Source organism: Rhineura floridana, chromosome 1 (assembly GCF_030035675.1).
Source record: "Rhineura floridana isolate rRhiFlo1 chromosome 1, rRhiFlo1.hap2, whole genome shotgun sequence".
NCBI classification, from domain to species: domain Eukaryota; kingdom Metazoa; phylum Chordata; class Lepidosauria; order Squamata; family Rhineuridae; genus Rhineura; species Rhineura floridana.
This window is the reverse complement of record NC_084480.1, coordinates 25780045-25800778: the sequence shown is the minus strand read 5'-3', so window position 1 is coordinate 25800778 and position 20734 is coordinate 25780045. Positions and strand designations below refer to the sequence as shown.

Genomic DNA, 20734 nt, shown 5'->3' with positions numbered 1-20734 from the left:
TGAATGCACCAGGGGAGCAGGACACCTGACCTCCTCTCTGAAATATTGTACCACCCTACAAATTTGTCAAAATGCAAACACCATTTGGGTTGATCTTTCACAGTCCAAGTCACTTCCTGTGTAGCTTGGAAGAATTTGGTAATGTGCCTCTGAGCATATAGTGAGTGGTGAGAGGAGATTGGATGGGTTTCCTTTCCAAAAGGAAAACATTGTGAACAGTATCATTGTTTTTCATGGTTTTCCCCACTTTTTTATTCTACAGCAGGCACATGTAGTCTCCCACCCAAATTTAACCAAAGCTGTCCCTGGCCACATCCACACCAGACTTTTATTTCACTTTAGACAGTCATAAGCTTCTCCAAAAGAATCCTAGGAAGTACAGTAAGTGAAGGGTGCTAAGAGTTGCTAGGAGAGGCCGTTCCCCTCACAGAGCTTCAATTAGAATGGCTGGCTGTTAAACCATTCTGGCCACTGGAGCTCTGTCAGGGGAATAAGAGTCTCCTCTCAACACCCTTCACAAACTACACTTCCCAGGATACTTTGGGGGAAGCTATGACTGTTTAAGTTAAATAAAAGTCTGCTGTGGCCCCGATTAGCCAAGCCAGGCAGTTGTGTGTCCGGCTTTTAGAACACTGACAGTTGTTTCTTACTGAGCATGCCCGGCCTTATCATTGAGTTCAATGCTAAATTTCTTAAATTAATTAAAAATCAGCCAGGAATTTTTGTAACTTTTAAACTGCAGAAGATGAAGGTCAGAGTATGGGACAAGGTCAATAATAGGATTACAGGTACTCTGTGAATATGGCTGATTTGTAATTAATTTCAACAAATTATGAGAACTCTGACAGAAAAAAGTCCAGCAGGGGTCTGGTTTCTCCCTCTCTTTTTTTACACTTTGAACTCTCAATTCTCTCTGTTTTGTGTATCACCATGAAAATGTAGAGAGTTGTTAAGCAAGTGTTTCTAAGTTCAGAACTGTAAGTTTTGTAAAGCTCTTGTTTTGAAATGGGCTTATGGGAAGCATCAGAATAGCATGGGGGATATTTTCAATTTAACATTGTGGAATGCGAAAAATCCATGCTGACTATAGTATACAGACACTCTTGTGGCTGTATAATCTAATAAGAAATTGAGAGACAATCCTAGCCATATTCACTCAGGAGCAAGTTCCAGTGTGTCTAATAAGGCCTGTAGTATTTGCTTAGAAGTGCAGCATAATTGGTTCTTAAAGTCAGCTAGAAAAATGTATGCATGGTACTATAGTAATTAATTTGAATCTTCTGATTTAGTAAGCCAAAGGAGTAATCCTTCCTGGACCTCATATTTTTGTTTTTTATCTGATTCATCACAGGGTACGTAACTAAACATGGGATCTTGTAAAATACACTCATGCTTAAAAGGCAAATCCCATGCATACTTATTTTGGAAGTAAGCCATATTGAATACATTATTATTTTTTTCTAACATCCAAGCAGGCATGCATAGGATTGAACTGCCTATATGGATGCTGTTTCTTATAGAGATCTGATGTAGTAACTGAGGCTCAAAAAAGAACAGCTATGGATAGGGCAGTGTCATTAGGCCTGTGTCTGAAATTGACGTTATTCTGTATTGTGGATACCCATTTGGGGATTGGTCATTACTCAGTGGCAGGGCATCTGCTTTGCATACAGAAAGTCCCAGATTCCATCCCTGGCATCTCCAGGTAGGGCTGGGAGAGACTCCCTGCCTGAAATCCTGGAGAGCAGCTGCCAGTTAGTGTAGACTATGCTGAGCTAGATGGACTCAGCTTCACACCAAGCCAAATGCAGCCTATGAGTTATACGGTGTAGCCTGAACCTTGTTTTGTCAAGCACCCTGGGGGCTCATTCTGACAGTTGCTGCTCCACTTGTCTGATGGGCTCTCTGGCATGTAGTGTAGTGGTTAGAGTGCCAAACTAAGATCAGGGAGAACTGGGTTCAAATCCCCATTCAGCCATGAAGCTGACTTGGGTGGCATTGGGTCAGTCTCTGCTTAACCTACTACACAGGGTTGTTGTGAGGATAAAATTGTACACCTACTTGAGTTCCTTGAAGGAAAGGTGGGATATACATGAAATAAAGTTGAGGAGACCTGATCCATCTCAGGCAAGTTATCATTTCATATAATTACAGCTGAAAGCAGGCAATTTGTATAATGTGGGTCTTTAGAGAGGAATTATCACATCTGCAAAGCTGCAACAAGTAAACAATTTAACTTTATTTCTATTCTTTTTTAAAAAAGAAAGATGCTCCCATGCAGCACAGCTTTTAGAAACTACAGGTGCATAAGCCAAGCAGTTTATATAACTACATCGTAAGGGCTACAGTAGCAGATTTCCACCCATCCAAATGGCACCTTCAGAGAAGGGACTTTCTTCCAGACCACAGCAGGAACAGAAAGGGTTAAATTGCCCTTCCATGTCTGCTGTGATTTCACTCATCCACCCCCACAGCTGATCCTAGTGCATTGAAAAAGAACCTGCATATTAAATACCAAGATGGATTTAGTGGTCACATTCACAATCACATGATGCGGTAAGCAATAAACCATGGCTTACTGTGTACAAGTGAACTTCACCTGCTTCTCTCCTCCCTGCTGTGCAAGGAAGAAACAAACCACAATCCCTGGCTTTGCATTACACCCAACAAACCACAATCTTTGCTCCCAACAAACCACAATCTGTAGCCAGATTTGTTCTTGGTGTGCTGATAGATCACGTTTTGTTGGAGTGAAACAAACCACAACCCCTGGTTTGAATGCAATGCTAAGTCAGGGCTCATGGCTTGTTTCCTTCCTGCATGAGTAGGATGAAGAAAGCGGGCATGATCAACTCATGCACAGTAAGCCATAGTTTATGGCTTACTGTGACATGTGGCTATGACCAACATCACACCTGGCCTGGTCCTTCTTATTTCACCAAAGCAAAGTGTTATGATAGGAAGGGAACTGAGATGATCCATGCAGCATTCAGCACTTGCTGGATCAGTCACACCCGTGTGAACTTGCAATTCAGTTCATATTTACCATGCCATTGCCAATCCTTTTTTTAAAAACAAAACAAAACAGCCCTATGGCAGCAAAGTACATGTGATGGGTTTCCATACATGCCAAATACTGCATGCACCCACTTGATCTGCATGCACACTAACTCATTTGATTGTGTGATTTGTCCCCCTCAGCAAGGATAAATTTATAAAAATTAATAAATTTATAAAATAATAAACAATGTGAGAGAAATGATAACTAGTTGAGTATCATTATTGCCATCCACAAAAATGTTATATGCGGTGCATAGACAATTCACAAAAAAGTAGGGCACCCATGTAAATTGGACCCCATGTGATCCTCCCCATTTCTGAAGCTGTCTCTGCGAAGAAGTGACCATGGGGTATGGTGGGGAGGGAAGACAAGGGTTTGTTCTACTGCTGCTAGATGATGCACAGCGACCTCTTGCACCATTGCTACTTTTTGCAAGCTCTATTTGGTCAGCCAGTTAATCAAACTATGCATGCATTCAAAAGTAGCAGAATCTACATCTACAGTTGCAACTACCAAATTGGAAAGCATCAAGGTACTAGAGATGATGCTGTGATACCTTCTAGAACCAGGTGCATTTAAGATGTGTTTTCCAGAGTAACCAGGAGATATCCTTGATGTGTAAGGGAGAGAGACAGTATCCTCAACTTATTTTCATTCTGCATGTTTCTGTCACACTGATAGTCCCATTTCTTCTTTTCTTTTATTATTTTGCAGATGACAAAAATAAAGTTTCTTGGTATTGTTTGTAGCTAGAGTCTTTGGAGAAGCTATTGATAAAAACCGTTCCCTCCCACACTAACGCCAATCCAAAGTATTTCAAAGTACGTTGAAACAGTTGCATCAATGAGGCAATCAGCAATCACCAATGTGTGCAGGGCACTTATTTTCTCACTCATGAAATTATTTTAAATGAGAAATTTCCATAAGAATGAAAATCAACAAGAAATTAGATGTGAGTAAGAACAATATAAATGATTTTTATCCATTGGAACCGTAACACAGTTCAAATAATTTCTGTAATACAATACAGGATTATAAACAGTTATTTCAAATAAATTGGTTTCTGTTCTTCAGTATCTTATCAGAACCATAATATTCCAAAACACTTATTTTTTTAAAAAAATGGAAATTTGAAGAGCTTAAAAAGGCAATGATAGATGAAATTCAACTTGGTAGTAGATTAACAACTTGAGAAAAACTATGAAGCTCCACCAAGGAGTTAAGAGCCACCAACAGCTCACTATATATACACACTTATAAAAATTATACTTCATAATTTCATATGCAAATACTACACTTGTATCCTGGTATTTCACACTGCCACATTAAAAAAGTAACACCTCAAAAATATTCTGACAATACCTAATATTCTGAAAAGAAATCTATTAAACTTTTCCAAAAGGTGTATTTCTTATTTCTTTCCCTTCTCTTAAATCTAAATGTGTGTTTTAGTTTCATGATAAAGATAACATTCCTTACTTCCCCATATTCCAGGAGTTCCAAAACTGTGGTCCATGGACCAACAGTGCTCCACAAACTTCATTCAGGTGGTCCATAGTGTGCCCACATTAAATATTCATAATTATTTTAACTGTATTTTTATTGCTTCTTTTATTTCTTATACTATTTTCATCAGAGCTTGGAAAAGTTACTTTTTTGAACTACTACTCCCATCAGCCCCAGCCAGCATGGCCACTGGATTGAGCTGATGGGAGTTGTAGTTCAAAAAAGTAACTTTTCCAAGCTCTGATTTTCATACAGGCTATGGTCTGATATAGGTCCCAGGCTGTGGTCTGAAGGCATATAAGGCCAGCTCCCTGCTGGAGCTAAGCAGGGTCAGGTCTGGTCAGTGCCTGGATGGGAGACCACCTGGGAACCAGATGTAAGCCGCCTTGGGTTTCTATCATGAAAAGAAAGGCGGGGTATAAATGTAATAAATAAATAAATAAATACATCTAGCACAGTGCATTCCAATTGCTACAACAGGTAGAACTCATTAAGTGGCCTGTCAAGACTCTCAGAGATTTTCAGGTGGTCCATGTGGAAAAAACTTGGGGAACAACTGCCATATTCAATCTTAAGGCCCTTCTATTAGGCAAACTAAGGCAACTGCCTCAGGGGCTGGGGGCAGTGAATTAGTACTCCAGGACCCCCTGCTCACTTGCCTTTGCCGTCTGCTTGGTTGCCCCAGCTGCCACCACTGGATTAGTTCTTGCAAGGCTCTCCAGAATGCCCATCTGCTCCATTCTCATCCGTAGCTCTGAGGAATGGGGTCCTTCCACAGAATAAGGCATCTTGGGCGTGGAGGCTGAGGGAAGTGCCTGCTTCACCAGTGGTTTTCCAGAGTGGCTACAAATACTTTTCTTTTTCTTTCTTTCTTTTTGTTAAAAAACCAGCTAAACATTTAAAATGACTTAAGTAACAAACATTTAACTAAATTTAAGAGATCATTTCTACAAACTCCAGGAAAAGCAATGGTGAACAAAGCACTCTTCCAAGCCACCTTGCTCAGAAAGACTTGCCCAGAGGAAGGGCTCTCCTTCCACAGCGTGAGGTGGAGGTGCATTACTGCCACATTTGCAAGTAGCTAAACATTTCAAAAGAAGGGAGAGGAGGAGGAGGGGCAGCTAGTTGCCTCGGACAGCACAAGGTCTTCCCCTAGTCATGCCAATCTTCATTTAGTATCTCTGCTGGCTATCTTTTATCTTAGATGTTACAAGAAGGCTTCAGCCTTTCTTCTATTAACCATGTTTTCTTTTATGTAGCCCTGCAGAATCATTCATGAGTTTCATGGTAAGCCACATAGTGTCCTTTATTCTTTTATCTACTTTTCCTCAAGATATTCTAAATTTAATGCCCACCTGCCCTCTGTGGATTTTATTTTATTTTTTTATTTTCCACATCTATTATTCAGTGTATGATAACATCTTCCTAAGTTTCCCTGGGGTCATACACAACTTAAAATAACCATGTGATTATTTTCTTTAAACCTAATTGATTCTGACAATTTTACCAGGGAAAAACACTATTTCAAATACCATGCATTATCATTTGATGAAAACTCTCTCATTTCAAGCTATATTGCTCTACAACTGCTCTCTCTAAACTTAATAAAATGCTACTGTTTTTAGACTATTGGACCTTTCAGTGCAAACCTATACTTGTATACTTAGACATAAGTCCCACTGAGTTAATAGGGGCTTACTCCCAGGTAAAAGGGTAAAGGAATGCAGCCTCATGCTGTCTAGTTTTCATATTATTTGTCTGATTTAGGTTCTATTTTTGCAATTGGAAAGAACATGAGAGGTGGATAGTCTCAAGGTGCTAAAATGCCTCCCATTTCCTAGCACATAAATTAGTTTCTCACAATTTTATTGGCTAGTAAATAGTCACCAAAAATAAAAAAAATAAAAAACCATGCACTCTACTAAAATTGTGCTGAAATTTGGAGCGAGTGTCACTCAGCTAATCACTTCCAAATGAACTTTCTCTTTCCCATTCAGAGTCAGATGAACAATCCAACTTCTCATGACTAGCCTCCTGCTGCCCAGCCTGTAATCTTCTATTCCTTTGCCAAGAAATATTCCACAATTGAATAGCCTTTTGAGGGTCAAACTTCTTGATATCTGGCGAATTCATCTGAATGACCATGAGATCAGTCATGCTTTCAAACATCAGTTTTGAACGTAGCCTCATCATTGTAAGCTTCATTTGACAGAAGCCTCGTGCTGCCTCATCAGAGCTTGCAGGGAGTGTCAGGACAAGATCTACTAGCGCCAGGATGTTTGGATATTTATGGGAATAATCTGTGTTTACCGAATCCCATGTTAATCTCCGGATGCTTTGATATCTAGAAAGAATAACTATTGTTATTAAATTTGTTTCTCCCACAAATGTATTCAGAAAATCTGTTTGCATTTCAACCAGGTTGTGTTTATGTCAGCTTGCTTATTATTACCTATTATATAGCTCTGCTTTCAGCATGTTCCATTCAGTCTCAACCTCATCAACCTTCACACTGGCACATTCCAGGATTGGCTCATAATACTTAGTCAAGACAGACACTTCCATCTCACCAAATTCTGTAAGAGTTTGAATATTAATGTAACAAACAAACAAACTGGCTACATATTTCAGAAAGAAATAGTCAATTTGGATGTAGACGCATTGCCATCACATGGGATTTTCTTTACCTTGTTTGATTTTGTCTGGCCACAGCTTAAAACTTCCAATAGCGCTTGCTCTCAAAACATCTTCACTAGCATCACAAAAACAATCACGCAGTCGGTTGAAAAGGTTGCTTAATAATTCTGTCCGGGTGGCTGATATGTCACCATCTCCTACAAGCTGGTGACCATGAAAATGTGTGATTGTTTCCACCAAACGCTCCCTTGGCCCAGATCTGAAAAATATCACATTTAACAATTGTATTGTGTATCTTTGATTTTGGATACAGCCAATAATATACACTATATGTTAAGTGCATGCAACCTTGTTTGATACATTTGGAGTGTTTCCAGTGTTGACTGAATTGTTGCAAAGACATCTGCGATGGAAGAGTTCTGATCTTGGGCAACGCGTGACAGAATGTTGAGGACATTAATGACATCCAGCAAGAAGTGAGAAAACTTAACAATGTCTGTTTTCAGAAGGAGCTTTAAGAGGTCTTTGGCCTTCTGGTGATTTGAGGAACATGGTTCTTCTTCTATCTGGAACTCAGTAAGAAAAACAATTCAGTAGAATATTGACCAATAACCAGTTTTCCATTTATTATTTCTTAAACTTGCATATGATTTTAAAGAGCATTTACCTTACTCATGTGTAGGACAACTGCAGGGTATCCTTTAAGAAGGATCTGAAGACCTGTCTGTAGACGAAGGAGCCACCGGGAGCCACCAATTCGAGAAGGAATCGATGTTCTCAGTTTGAGATCTTCATAGACTAGCTTGAGGTTGCTCTTATTCAGTGAGGAGTTATGATAAAAGTAGTACATATTCTGCAAGAGACCCATTAGAATAGTGTATGGCTGAGTGCTCTTCAGTGCTGCTTTGTAAGCTATTTCAAGGCGATGCACAAGACAATGCACACTCTGAATACATGGCTGGATTTCCTTTAATAGTTTAGCCACCCCATTGGTTTGTCCAACCATAATGTCTCTGCCATCACTTCCAAAGCCAACAAGTTTTCTTGCCCAGTCCTGGCTTGGCAAATTGAGCTGCAAATCAGCCTGTAATATCTTCAAAATGGCATTTTTCACAGCAGAAGCATCACATTTCTCTACTGATTGAACTCCAACAATCTGGCAGTGGATCTTCCCTTGATATGCAAAGCGCACATACACGAGGGCAGCTTCTCTGATTGTGTTGTCTGTAATGCCGTCACTAATGAGTGAGAAGAACTTGCATTTTTCTAATTTCTCTTTTAAGGCCCTTCGTTCTGCTTCAGCAATAAAATGAATAAAGATCTTTGCTGCCTTATCGTTTCTAAATATGGAACCAATATCCACTCCTTTCATATCATCTAGCTTGCACATCCAGTCCAGGTCAGTAAAGGGGCGCCCAGTTTTGGCGATGGCGTGGCATGTCCTAAAAATGTTTTCTATTCTTCCTAAGGTTGTTTTGCTCATGCTCTTTAACATCTGCTCAGTGGCGGCTGTGTCTGGGATATTGTTACTGGCTGCTTCCATACAGGTGGCCCATGCATGAGCTTCACTGCTGTGGTGGTCGTTGATTATTTCAAGTATGAAGTCATCAGTCCCAGAACAAAAATTGTGTGTTTTCTCCCCTAAATCCACATTATGTTTACGACACAAAGCACAGTACATTGTGCCTCTCTCACTGTCTCGTTTTAGCCAAGGGTACTTTGACAACCATACTTCTTGAAACTGATTATTCTTCTTTGCTTGCTTTTGCTTGCCTGGAATTGTCTTCTTGCTTTTAAATTGCTTCAGCACTGCTATGGCTATAAATATTTTAAATATAACTCAGTATTAAAATGTGTTATTACCGCTGCCACACTTCTCTTTGATACTATTTTCTTCTACCCTAGTTACTTCTTATTTTAAAAGTACAGTGTGAACTCCACATTTATGCTTCTGACAGAGCAGTACAACCATGGGATCAATTTCCTAGGAAGATGGTGGGCTCTCCAACACTGGAGGCATTCAAGAGGCAGCTGGACAGCCACCTGTTGGGTGTGCTTGAATTTGGATCCCTGAATTGAGCAGGGGTTGGACTCGATGGCCTTAAAGACCCCTTTCAACTCTAGTATTCTATGATTCTAAGAGAAAACAATGTAACTCAGGGCTGCAAAAAGCTAGATTCTTTACAAATTACACGATGTGACCCCATTCGCATAATTGATCCTGGTCCCAGGGAGGTATAAAGAGTTATGCAAAGCATTTATTTATGTAAATTTTATTTATTTAAAACATTTATATATAGCATAATCATTTGCATTTCTAAGCAGTGCTGAAGACCCCACCTTCAGTTTATTCAGAAATTTTATTCAGTAACTTTATTGGCTTCTGAGACTGCAGCAGACATTGACCACACATGTTTAAGCCTATCTTTGCTACCATAACAGCTAGAAGCTTGGTTTTTAAAAAGAAATTATCACAAAGCTAAATCTTACACCCAGTACTAAGTGTACTAAATACTAAGTATATTAACTACTAAGAGCAACCCTGATTCCAGGACTGAGATGTTTTGATTTGCTGCTGCTAGTACCTTATGTTTTAATTTTTTAAAAAAGAAGACACGGAGATGATGAAACTGCTGGAAAGTGGCAATAAAAAGAGGCATTTCAGAGTTGCAAAACCTTCAAGAAAATTCCTGTGGTTGTGTGTCTTGCACATAAGGCAGAAGTGTGAACTACTCAGAGTGATCTGTCCCAATTCCCCCTTTGTAAGAAGAAAGTATTTCAAATAATTGCTCTCCTAACATGCATTCTAAAAGCTGTTTCATGGGTTACGTGTCTTCCAGAAATATGTGCCTTTTTGAAGTAGAACTCATGGGTTTCACCTACGATGAGACCTGTGAAGTTCCCAATAGCCTCCAGGGATTGTAGTTCTCATCACAAGCCCCAGTTCAAGTAATCAGAAACATGATGTACATATACTCTGGCATGCCATGCAACTAATAAAATGCCTGAATTAGTAGCCTAAGTGGCTAAGATCACTCACTTGGAAGTAACAGTCCCAGAGACATTACCAGGCTTCATTATTCCTTGGTTCAGAATATGAACCTCAACAACTCATTAGGTTCATCTTAAAAATAAGGCAAACATTGCAACTCCAAACTATTCTCCGGCTCTGGGTTTAATCTGGACTAGGGATGTGCTAGAATCCCACCCAGTTCTGATTTGGTACTGTATTTTCCATTAATTTGCTTATTCTCTATCATTGCGGAATGGATTTTTATGCAATGATTTTCTGTGGCTATTTTTGAAAATGGATTTTTTTTTAAAAAAAATCACCTCAAAAATTATTTCTTTATTAGATTTATATCTCATCCTTCCTCCTTTCCTTTCAAAATACCAATCATTTCCTTTCAAACTATCCATATTTCCTTTCAAAATATTGGTATTTCCTTTAAAATTGACAATACCTTTAAAATGATCAATATTAATATCAACATTTTTTGCGAGGGGGGAAAAAGGAGTGGCTAGTGGACAAAGAACCAACTCAAATTGATACTGGCCTGTTAGGTTGACAAAGTGGTCTTGAACTAGCACTGTCCAATGGATCCCATCCCTAATTTGGGCTGCAGAATTCCTTCCGCCCACATGACTGCTGATCCATGAGCAACAGCAACAATGCCAGGACTCTCTCTTTCCCTTCTCTTCCTCCCTCTGCCCCACCTCCTCCCTGCCCTGTGCCCGGAACACAGAGGGGCAGACAACATTAGTTGCTCACAGGAAGTACATTCCCCAGCCTTCCAGGTGCCAAGGATGGGAGGGGAGAAGAGAAAGAAGAGGTGGAAGCCGGGAAGAACAAGTGACCCCCTGACCTCTCTCCCCTTCCTGCTGCTGGGGTGGAGGAGGGGGAAAAAGAGAGCTCTCCCTCCACCATTGCTGGAGCAGTCGCAATCACCAGCGAATGGGGTTTGCAGGGGAGGGGGCTAGTGCTTTTCAGTGCTGCCTTGTAAAGCCATTTCAAGGCGATGCACAAGATAATGCACATGGCTAGATCTTAAGTTTAGTCACCCCATTGTTTTGTCCTACCATAATGCCTCTGCCATTCTGAACCCTCAGAACAAACAACTTTCCAAGTGTTCTCCACTTTTGCTTGGAAGTGCTGACTCCAATCCTCATCAAGTCTGGGTACAGGGGGAGCTCATCCATTCCAATGCAAACAAATCCATCCAATTCCACTTACAAGTGTTTTCAGTATCAAACTATTAGACGCTTTGATGGCAAAGCAAAAAAACAAAAATGAGAGTATTCATTGTTGTGACCGTGCTCAGTAAAAGATCAGGAGGGTTATATTTCCTAGCCAAGTGAAGCATCCCGAGAAATATGTTCATTAAGATGGTCAATGTTCCACTTATATGCAGTTTTCTTTCCCATAGGAAGAATCAGTAATAAGGCCGTTGGCCTCTTAAGCAAATCTGGGTGTTTTCCATGTTGCTAACTAAGTTCCTCTATGTGATCTAATCTTCCTTTTGTGGCTAAAACTACTTGAGGCAACAGATATTGGTTGGTTCTGAGTCAAAATACCATTTGGTATATAGCACAGAAGTTTCCTTCTATGGTTTCCCTTTTTTCTGCTGACTTCCTATATGATACTATTCAGCAAAGATCTACAAATCCTTTTTCTTGTTCAAGTTTATGCAATACTTCTGAAGATGTCAGCAAGGGCATATGGTGCAGTAGAATATCACACACCATGTCAACCTGGAAGCTAGCATGGAGGGAAATCATATCTAAGGTAGGCTGCATACACGTATGTTTACAGCACATTCCCCCTCCCAAGAATCCTGGGAACTACAGTTTGTTCAGGGTGCTGGGAATTGTAGCACTGTGAAGGGTAAAATGCAGTTTCCATGATTCTTCTTTTTTGGTGGTGGTGGGGAGAGGAATGTGCTTTAAATGTGTGGTATGCATGCAGCCTAAATCTACAGATGAGATTATATCCACAAGGTTTGTGAAAGCAAGTGGAAAATAAGGGAAGGTCCTCTGTGACTGAGACTGACTATCTACTCGAAAGCTTTAGGGTAGCCAGATGCAAAAGAGGACAGGGCTCGTGCACCTTTTAACAGTCGTGTCGCATAGAGAATTTCAGCAGGTGTTGCTTGCACAACTAACTACACCTGCTGAAATTCCCTCTTCCTCACAACTATTAAAAGGGTCTAGGAGCCCTGTCCTCTTTTGCATCTGGCCACTCTTCCTCAACCTGGTGCCCTCTCATCAGTCCCAGCCATATGGCTAATGGTCAGGGATGATGGAAATTGTACTCTAAACATCCAGAGAGAACGAAGTTGTGGAACCCTATAATAGACTCTGAGTCCTTTAGGAGGAAGGGTGTAATAAAGATGATGATTAGACTGTTGTTACCATGTCAGTTTCAATATAGAAGAGCAGATCTACATCTTCAGAAAAGGCATTCTATATAGGCTGCTTCCAGACTGTCACTATTTTGCAGACCAGTGTCAACTAACCTCCTCAAAAACATTATGGAAACAAATCAGAATGAACGTTTGGTCATCTGGAAGTGACCAGAGTTTTTTGAGATTGTGTTATTGCAGAATATATGGAGGGTAATCACATGTTTGAACACAGTCTGATTCAGCATTTGTAGTTCAGCATATACACTTTTGGAATAAAGTTCTGCGTGGGGATGGGACTAAATCCACCCTGTCCCATTTCTGTGCGGATTTTAAAGGGAAATCTGTTTAAAATCTGTGCAGAAATACAAATGTAAACAAACAAAAGTACTAACAAGGAAATCTGAGGGATCCAGCACTGACTCTGTCAGTTTGTGTGTGTTATGTGCCTTCAAGTCGATTACGACTTATGGCGACCCTATGAATCAGCAACCTTCAATAGCATCTGTTGTGAACCACTCTGTTCAGATCTTGTAAGTTCAGGTCTGTGGCTTCCTTTATGGAATCAATCTGTCTCGTTTGGCCTTCCTCTTTTTCTACTCCCTTCTGTTTTTCCCAGTATTGTCTTTTCTAGTGAATCATGTCTTCTCATTATGTGTCCACAGTATGATAACCTCTGTTAATTTAAGGTTGTTGTTTTAAGCTCCAAAAGGCATCCAGCTGACGCGCTGATCATCTTGCTCAAAGTGTGCAATGGCAAGTCCCCCTGGAAGAAATGGAACTTGATAATATTCCATCCCTCTCAGGGGGAATTCCACAGAAAAAAATTGTGGCTTGTTCAGTTTTTACATGTGGGCAGTCGTGTTTTTCCCCTGGACACTTCCCTCTGAGAGTTATGGATTGTGACCCAGTCCCATGGCTCCCAGGGGGCCTTGTTCTATTCTATTCAAAGCATACGGTTGCAAGAAGACCTGTGCGCTAGCCACTCCAGGCTGTGAGCAGATGACTTCTGGAGCTTTGGTAAAAGGGCAAATGGGCAAAGGCAGTGCTAGAACCCTTGGACCACCTCATAATTCTAAAGTGGACTGCTCTGGGTCTAATCAGGTGAATCTACTTTTGAATCTAAGTCCTGGAGATTCCTCCTCCATCCCCAACTCTCACTGAGGTAGTATACTTGTGTCTGGGCTGCAACATTTAAGATTGCAGGTGAGGGCTCTTGTGGTTGAATGCTCCTTCATACAGCAAGAATAAAAAAACCTCTCCCTGCACTCAGGAAGCTAGCATGCTAAGGAGAGGACATGGCTAGAAGCCATTGCTGTGATACGGTTGTTTTCTATGTGGAGAGAACTGTATTGTATGGAGGAGCATTCACTCAAACAAGTTCCCTCCTGCTGTCTGAAGGGGTACAGCCCAGACTAGGGATGGGGGGAAAATAGATTTTGTTAGCATTTTAATGAGAAAATACCTAATCTGCAGTTCTCAAACCAATATGCAAACCAAAACCCAGCTTTCTTTGAAATATTCACTTCTCTGAATTTTGCAGTGCAGTTTTCCAACCAAAGTGCACAAAAATAGATTTATATTAGGGGCATTGCTTGCAAAATGTATATATTAATCAAAACTGCATACAAACGTGTTTATTAGGAGAAATGTACACTAAAATGCTGACAGTTTTTCATGAGGTTTTTTTTTAAAAAAAAGTAAAGTGCTGCTGAAGCCTGGAGAACTGAATTTAAATCGGAAAAATGACAAATTAAAATTGACAGATTTGTCCATCTCTAGTCCAGGTTCAGGTTTAGCACTTCAGTGGTAGTTCAGTGAGAATGAGGCCATAGCCATGCTGCTTCCTTGGAAACCTGTGCATTTCAGTGTCTTTCATTACCAGTTTTGCATTTAAGCACTTACCTGGCAGCCACTGGCAAAAAGGAACTGCATGCAGGTGACTGAGAGGGCTGGTGGAGGAGAGATGAAGTGTTTTGTCCCTTCTGTGGCCAGTACAGAAAGAAAGTGGGCTGCTATGCCCCCTTTCCTTGCCTAGGATCTCTGCCCCTCTTCTGCCAGTCCCCAACAGAGCTTGTACATTTCATGCAAACTAGTAACTTTTGTTAGATTTACAAGGCTGATTTCATTGTGTGCATGTCATAACCACCTTGAGCATATACAGAAAGGTGATATATATAACTGAAATTGAAACTGAAATTGAGATTGAGATTTACATTTTTAGCAAATGTTTTTAGCAAAACATTTCGATAGTTCTTATGTTGCAACTCTTTCAGAATCCTTAATTAAAACAGGTCATTAATTTTAAAGGACAATACACATATAAAGAGATCAGCATAGCCTGCCCTAGATTTCCATATAAGAAAGCGAAATGTTGTAAACAACTCTAGAAGACACAGGTTCCAAATGAGAAGTGTGTACAGATTACTTAGCACTTAAGGGCCATTTCAGACATAATGGGGCAACAAAAGCTGTGTTTATTAACAAACAAGCAACCAATAGGCAGTCAGCACTAATCCCAGTTCTCTGACCAGCACACCTGTATGATACCTGTTTGGCACATTCACACATTGCATTTTGGAAGTGTATCTACTTATGTTGGAGATGAACAATTTTTAAGAGTTGAAAATGGTTTGAAAGAGACTTCCTCTTCCCATGGTATGCACACATAATTTCTTTTGACCCGCTGTTGGCTCAGGTCAAATAGGCTTTGCAGTGTTGTTTTTTTAAAAAGACAAACACACAAAAAACCCTGCTTAACCAGAGTTGAAAATAGGATGTATGTACACAGCACAAGCAACAATCTCTCTTTCGAAACATCTTCAGTTCTCTGAAAATGGTATAGGACTAGGATATCTGATGGACCATTTATATGTGAACCTAGTTATGCCTAGTCATTGAGATCTGCTAGGGATGCCTGACTCTAGATTGCCTCCGCCCTCCAAAATAAGATGAGTGTCTGCCTGAGAGATGGTCTTCTCAGTATTGGTGTCTCAGTTATGGAATTCCATTCCCCTTTTGTTCACCCAGTGCCAGATTTGTTAATCTTTAGGTACTAGGCAGAGATTATAATTCAAAGGGAGGATTAAAGAATATTTCATATAAATAAAGTAATAAAAACCCCTAACCTTTAAAAAATAATACTGGTAAGTGTAGGCTGGAATCCTGCACACACTTTCCTGACAGTAAGCACTAAAAAAGCACAGTGGGACTTACTCCCAAGCAAACATGTACAGCAGGGATTGCTTATGGGCACATCTGCAAACAGAATAAACTGTTGTAGGCATTATATGCATGCCACAACTCTCCCCTCCTCAACTTCAACCACACTTCCCCCCAATCACCCCCAGTGCCAATTAGACTTGAAAAAAGCCTTCTCTTTGCTAAGGAAGGTTTCTTTCCAGAGTAATTTCAGCAGGGGGATGGGTCCTTATAGGCCCCAGGAAAACCTCTGAGGCATATGAGCATCCCATCGGTGATCCATGATGTACAGGACTGCACTGCTAATGTGTGAAGCAGCCCAGATGGCTCATCCGTTTATATGAAGCATGTCTGAATGCTGGTATACAACATTGTAAGAAGTACTATCACTGCTGGCAAGAATGTAAAATTTTGTAGTAGCTTTAAATGTTGAGTCAATAACTAAATGAGATTATAAACCTGAGGGCAGGGAGCATCTTGTTCTTGATCGTTGTAAGCCTTTTTGGGTTGAAGAGCGGGACAAAAAATACTTTAGGAAAATAAATAAATGAGGAGCTTTTACAAATGCATGAAGAAGGTGTTTCCCTACCTTTAGGTGCCACCTGTAGAAACTGTTTATGAAGAGTGCTAAGCTGTGAAATAGTTAGAGTACCATTTGTAGCGGTTTCTACAGAAGGAGGACGAGGTGGAGGAAGAGGATCTGGAAATACTTTGATATCACCGTTAATGTAAAAATCTGTCCCTTCTAGAACTAATTCATACTGGATTCGGGTAGACGTCTCAATATGGTTGCGGGCCACCTCGGTTAATTTGTCAACACTGTAATGATTAAAACAATACATTTAAAACAAAACAGAAAAAAGGAGATTACTCTTTACAATTCTAAAACTGTAATATTATTAGTAATCAGTATTTTTGCACTTCAGGGTGCTAGGATCACATCTAGAAGAGCCACATACACCCTGTCCCTAAGGGTAGCACAGCTGTATTCAGTGAAGGGATTATCAGGACCAATGGCTACTGGAATGGTCAAAGCTGAAACGTTGGTTGCCTGAAAAGTTGGGGCACATTTGGCAAATTTTGCAAGGGGGCAAAATCTACCCATTTGGGGCAATAAAGGGCTTATTAGAGGCAGTGGAAGAGGGTTTTTAATGATCTTTTCACCAGGACTGACTTCCCTAGTGCGGCAAAGCTGCAGCAATAGCCTCCTGGCAGAAGAGTTGCTCCTGCTTACTGGAAGGAAAACGGAGAGGCGAGGCATCATTGAGGATGGGGCTGTGCAGACACACTGGTGGAGCCAATATGGCACACCCCTTGGTGCATCTGGGTAGCTCTGGCCTTGCTGCTGCCTTGCCACTCTCCCTTCACCTCCCAGTAAGCAGTACCAACACTTCTGCCAGGAGACTGTTGCTGTGGCTCCGCTCCACCAGGTCAAATCGGTCCTGGTGAAAAGATCACTTAAAAAAATCCCCCTGCCATTGCCTCTAATAAGCCCTTCCCTGCCCAAAATTGGGCAAGCCACTCCTGCTTTTTACCCATCAAAAAAGCTTTACAAGCCAGTATGAGAACAGATGGCCACCTATCAGTGATGACGTAGCAGTGGATTTCCTGCACTGGCAGGGGGTAGGACTGGATGTCCTTTGCTATATCCTCCAACTGTATCATTCAAGAGGTGGCAGAACTTCAATCAGCAACCAAGCAGAGATGCAGTAGGTTGGTGAACAGCTCAGAAGGAATGAGGCTTAGCAGAGTCGTTTCCAAGGGCATTGGGGGTGGGGGAGAGATGGCAGCTCCAACCCATTCCTCAAGATTGGAATTCTGCCCAGCTCCACATTCCTACATTCCAGGATATCCACCAGTCCATACGCAAACTGACTCCGGATGTGATATAAGAAGCAGAAGGAGCACAAAGAGGAAGTGCCTTGTGTCTCTCCATCAAAGCAGGGATAGAAGATTCACATCTTCTCCCTCTTCCATAGGAAGCTTTTCCTGTAGCAGGAACACAGACTAGTTCCTGAACCAGGAGATGCAAACGTCATATTTCAGACTGGATGAAGAAGGGGGAGAAACAGACAGTTTGAGGCAGTCATGCTTCCTGCTCTTCCTGCATTTCTGTCATGCCCAAAACCCAGAAAAAATCTCTCAAGAAAGGTCTAGCTGCAAGAAATTCAATTCAGTTCACATTTAAAACCAAATCTTTCAAATTCACACTTTCCAAAACAATATGAGAACTGAAACGCACCCACCCTTTGAAATTTGCACTTATACAAATTTTGCAATGCAGTTTGCCGATCAAATATACATATGCTGGGGGAAAACGTGCATAAAAATGCATACAGGAGTGAAATAACACAAAAATGCATTATATGATGAGAAATGGCTTGCAATAATGTGTACATTAGTTCAAAACTGCCTACACAGATGTGCTAATTAGGAGAAATTTGCACTAAAATGCTGGAGAATTTTCATGAGGATTTCTCTTTTTAAAAAATTGCAAATTGCTGCAAAAATGTGGGGAACTGAATTTCAGATTAGAAAAATGAGAAAATGAGAGAAGTGAAACTGACAGATCTTTGAATCCCTAGTTGCTATAGGCAAACCCAACAATTCTAGTTCAGGGAGAATATTCTCAATTTGTTCCTTAATCAACTTGGGGTTCTATTCAGTTGTTGTCTATCTGTATACCTCTTTGATCCAGCAGAGGCTTCTGTGAATGGAAAGGGACAGGAGATTTTTTTTTTGCAAATTCCTCTTTTCTCCTACATCCGCCTGCATCTCCTCTCACATTGTTCTAGAAGGTCCCCAACTCTCTGGATCAGATTGTGAGGGGTTGTATGGGGGATGCAGAAAGAGGAAGGAATTAGGAGAAATTTGCCTCGTCCAGCAGTAGCTTGTATGGTGTGATGGACCCACATTTATGTCACCAGTGTCGCTGCAGCCTGCCTCTATGTGCCAAGGCATTTTTAAAGTAATAGTTGTGTGGCCAAATGGACACTCAGTCCTAGCTTTTGGACACCCAGTGGACACAAATGGGTATATAACATTCAATCCATGTACCAAGAACACAAATTCAGATTGGAAGCCACTGACACGGACTAGAGGCATGAAATGTTAGTGAAATTGAATAGAAACAGTAGAACACAGGGGCACAATAGACAGTAATTCTTAGGGTTATTACAAACCGCCTGTCTTTCTGAGCAGCTTATTAACAAAATCTCACTCCCTGTACGCTGTGTTGTCTGATTCTCAGTATCTTCATTATTTTTTTTTGTATGAATTCTGCTACAGCAGGGCATGAATCATAAGCACCAGTTTTCGATTTTAATTTGTTTTTTGATTCATGTATTTACTGGTGGGTGGGCAGGCTAGTAAGAATTTTGTTAGGCTAGTAACTTGTGTAAATGCATTTGCAAGGCTGTATTCATTCCTTGATTTTTTGTTTTAGTTTGAATCACTTTCCCCTCGATCCAAATGTCAGGGCTTGTACATGGTAGAGAGGTTTTCATGTGCAAGCCATTTGAATGAAAAAAATGGATACCCAGTAACAATTCCTTTTAAAAATGCCCTGCAATGGAATGGGGTAAGGTTGGGCTGTGCAGACTAAGGATGGGGAGAATATTCACTAAATGGAATTTATTACTGGATTTTGACATAATCTGACAATCCGCTTTGTTTTTGGACCGGCATTGATTTCTTGCGGTGGATCACAGTTGTCACTGGCATGGCTTTTTTTAAAACAAACAAAATCTGCTCCAAATTTTACGTTATTGTCTTCATAATCAGCTTTCCTCTAAGCTGATGCATTCTTAACTTCTGTCTAGGTGATAACAATTGCCATTAACAATCAAAAGTACTGCAAAACAACATGAATAGCAAAATGAGAGGGGCAATCCTTGTTAAGCAGCACAGCAGTTAGCCTGAGGCAAGACAGAATTAATGGCCTAATTGAGAAAAAAAATGTTGGAACGAGTGCCTACAGCATAAACATTTTCATTAGCATTTTCGTTAGCAATTGGGTTTTTTCCCCACTGGAAGAAAACCTGTGAATTGGCAACTGCAAAAATAATCTGGAGCAAAAAAAATGGTGGATCGTTACTGAAAGCCAGACTGTCAGAATGCAAATGGATAGGATCCAGCTACCAAACCCCATCCTACGGCAGACATACTGGTGGGGGCACCAGATTGGCTCTACTGGCGTGTCCACCCCCCCCCATTCCTGCAACTGCCCTGCTCTACCCCAGGGTAAGCTGGTGTCAGGAGGGCAACTCAGTGGTTACAACCCACCACATCAGCACTACTGGCCTCCTCCCTTCCATTCACAGAAGCCTCCACTGGAACAGTCTTCTGTGAATGGATGGGCACTCTTGGATAGCACCCAGTGTATTTTTCATTTACACATTTCATTTAACCCAGTATGTTCTGTACTAGTTTCACAACAAACTATAACCCACAAAATTATATCTCAGTATTTAGTCACAAAAAGAAAAGTCACCCACCTGTTCCACTACTCACCCAATGTGCTGTCAATTACAGAGAAACAACTATGGCTCTACATTAGAGATAATGCAATTGAAACGAACCCTTTCCCCAATTTAGCTCTTCAGCCCTTTTCTTAGACCTATGATCTCTTATCAGGTTTCATCTGCTGTAAAATACAATATGAACGCTTTCGTACAATATTAATGCCTTCATCAAAATTAACCATCTATTACCTGGCCATTTCAGCTAAGAATCTCTCTCCAAGCCATTTTTCCATATTCCTGTATGTTAGTTCTGCTTTTGTTTGTAGTTCCTCAGAGAAGGCTAATGCTTTAATTTTTAACAGCTCCAGTCGAGATTTTGCAGCCTCCGCTGTTTAAAAAGTTGTTTTAAAATAAAGAAAAATACATACACTGTTTAACAGGTCTGGCAATCAAGCATTAGGTTA

The 20734-nt window shown here is 40.7% G+C and overlaps 2 protein-coding genes across 2 annotated transcripts in view; both read right to left on the bottom strand.

The window, feature by feature from the left end:
* The window catches only part of SPEF2 (sperm flagellar 2), a 154019-nt gene that overhangs the window by 31125 nt on the left and 102160 nt on the right, over positions 1–20734 (bottom strand). The window contains exons 29-30 of the mRNA XM_061608391.1: positions 20520–20658; positions 16397–16626 (exon numbers count right to left, since the gene is read on the bottom strand). Of these exons, the coding sequence (XP_061464375.1) occupies positions 16397–16626; positions 20520–20658 (369 nt within the window). The remainder of the gene's footprint in view (positions 1–16396; positions 16627–20519; positions 20659–20734) is intronic.
* LOC133379970 (zinc finger protein 862-like) lies at positions 4760–9310 on the bottom strand. Its single transcript, XM_061616266.1, has 5 exons — positions 7872–9310; positions 7553–7770; positions 7255–7463; positions 7020–7143; positions 4760–6911 (listed from the first exon to the last, which is right to left on the bottom strand). The coding sequence occupies exons 1-5, from the start codon at positions 8883–8885 to the stop codon at positions 6527–6529; spliced, it is 1950 nt and encodes a 649-aa protein (XP_061472250.1). The 5' UTR covers positions 8886–9310; the 3' UTR covers positions 4760–6526.

What these genes read in the sequence shown, in the direction of transcription:
- LOC133379970 (XM_061616266.1), bottom strand. Translation starts at nt 8,885, where the DNA reads ATGTACTGTGCTTTGTGTCGTAAACATAATGTGGATTTAGGGGAGAAA. An exon ending in TTGTCCTACACATGAGTAAG is followed by an intron (nt 7,771 to 7,871) that starts GTAAATGCTCTT and finishes ACTGAGTTCCAG; the next exon opens with ATAGAAGAAGAACCATGTTC. An exon ending in GCCAGACAAAATCAAACAAG is followed by an intron (nt 7,144 to 7,254) that starts GTAAAGAAAATC and finishes AAACTCTTACAG; the next exon opens with AATTTGGTGAGATGGAAGTG.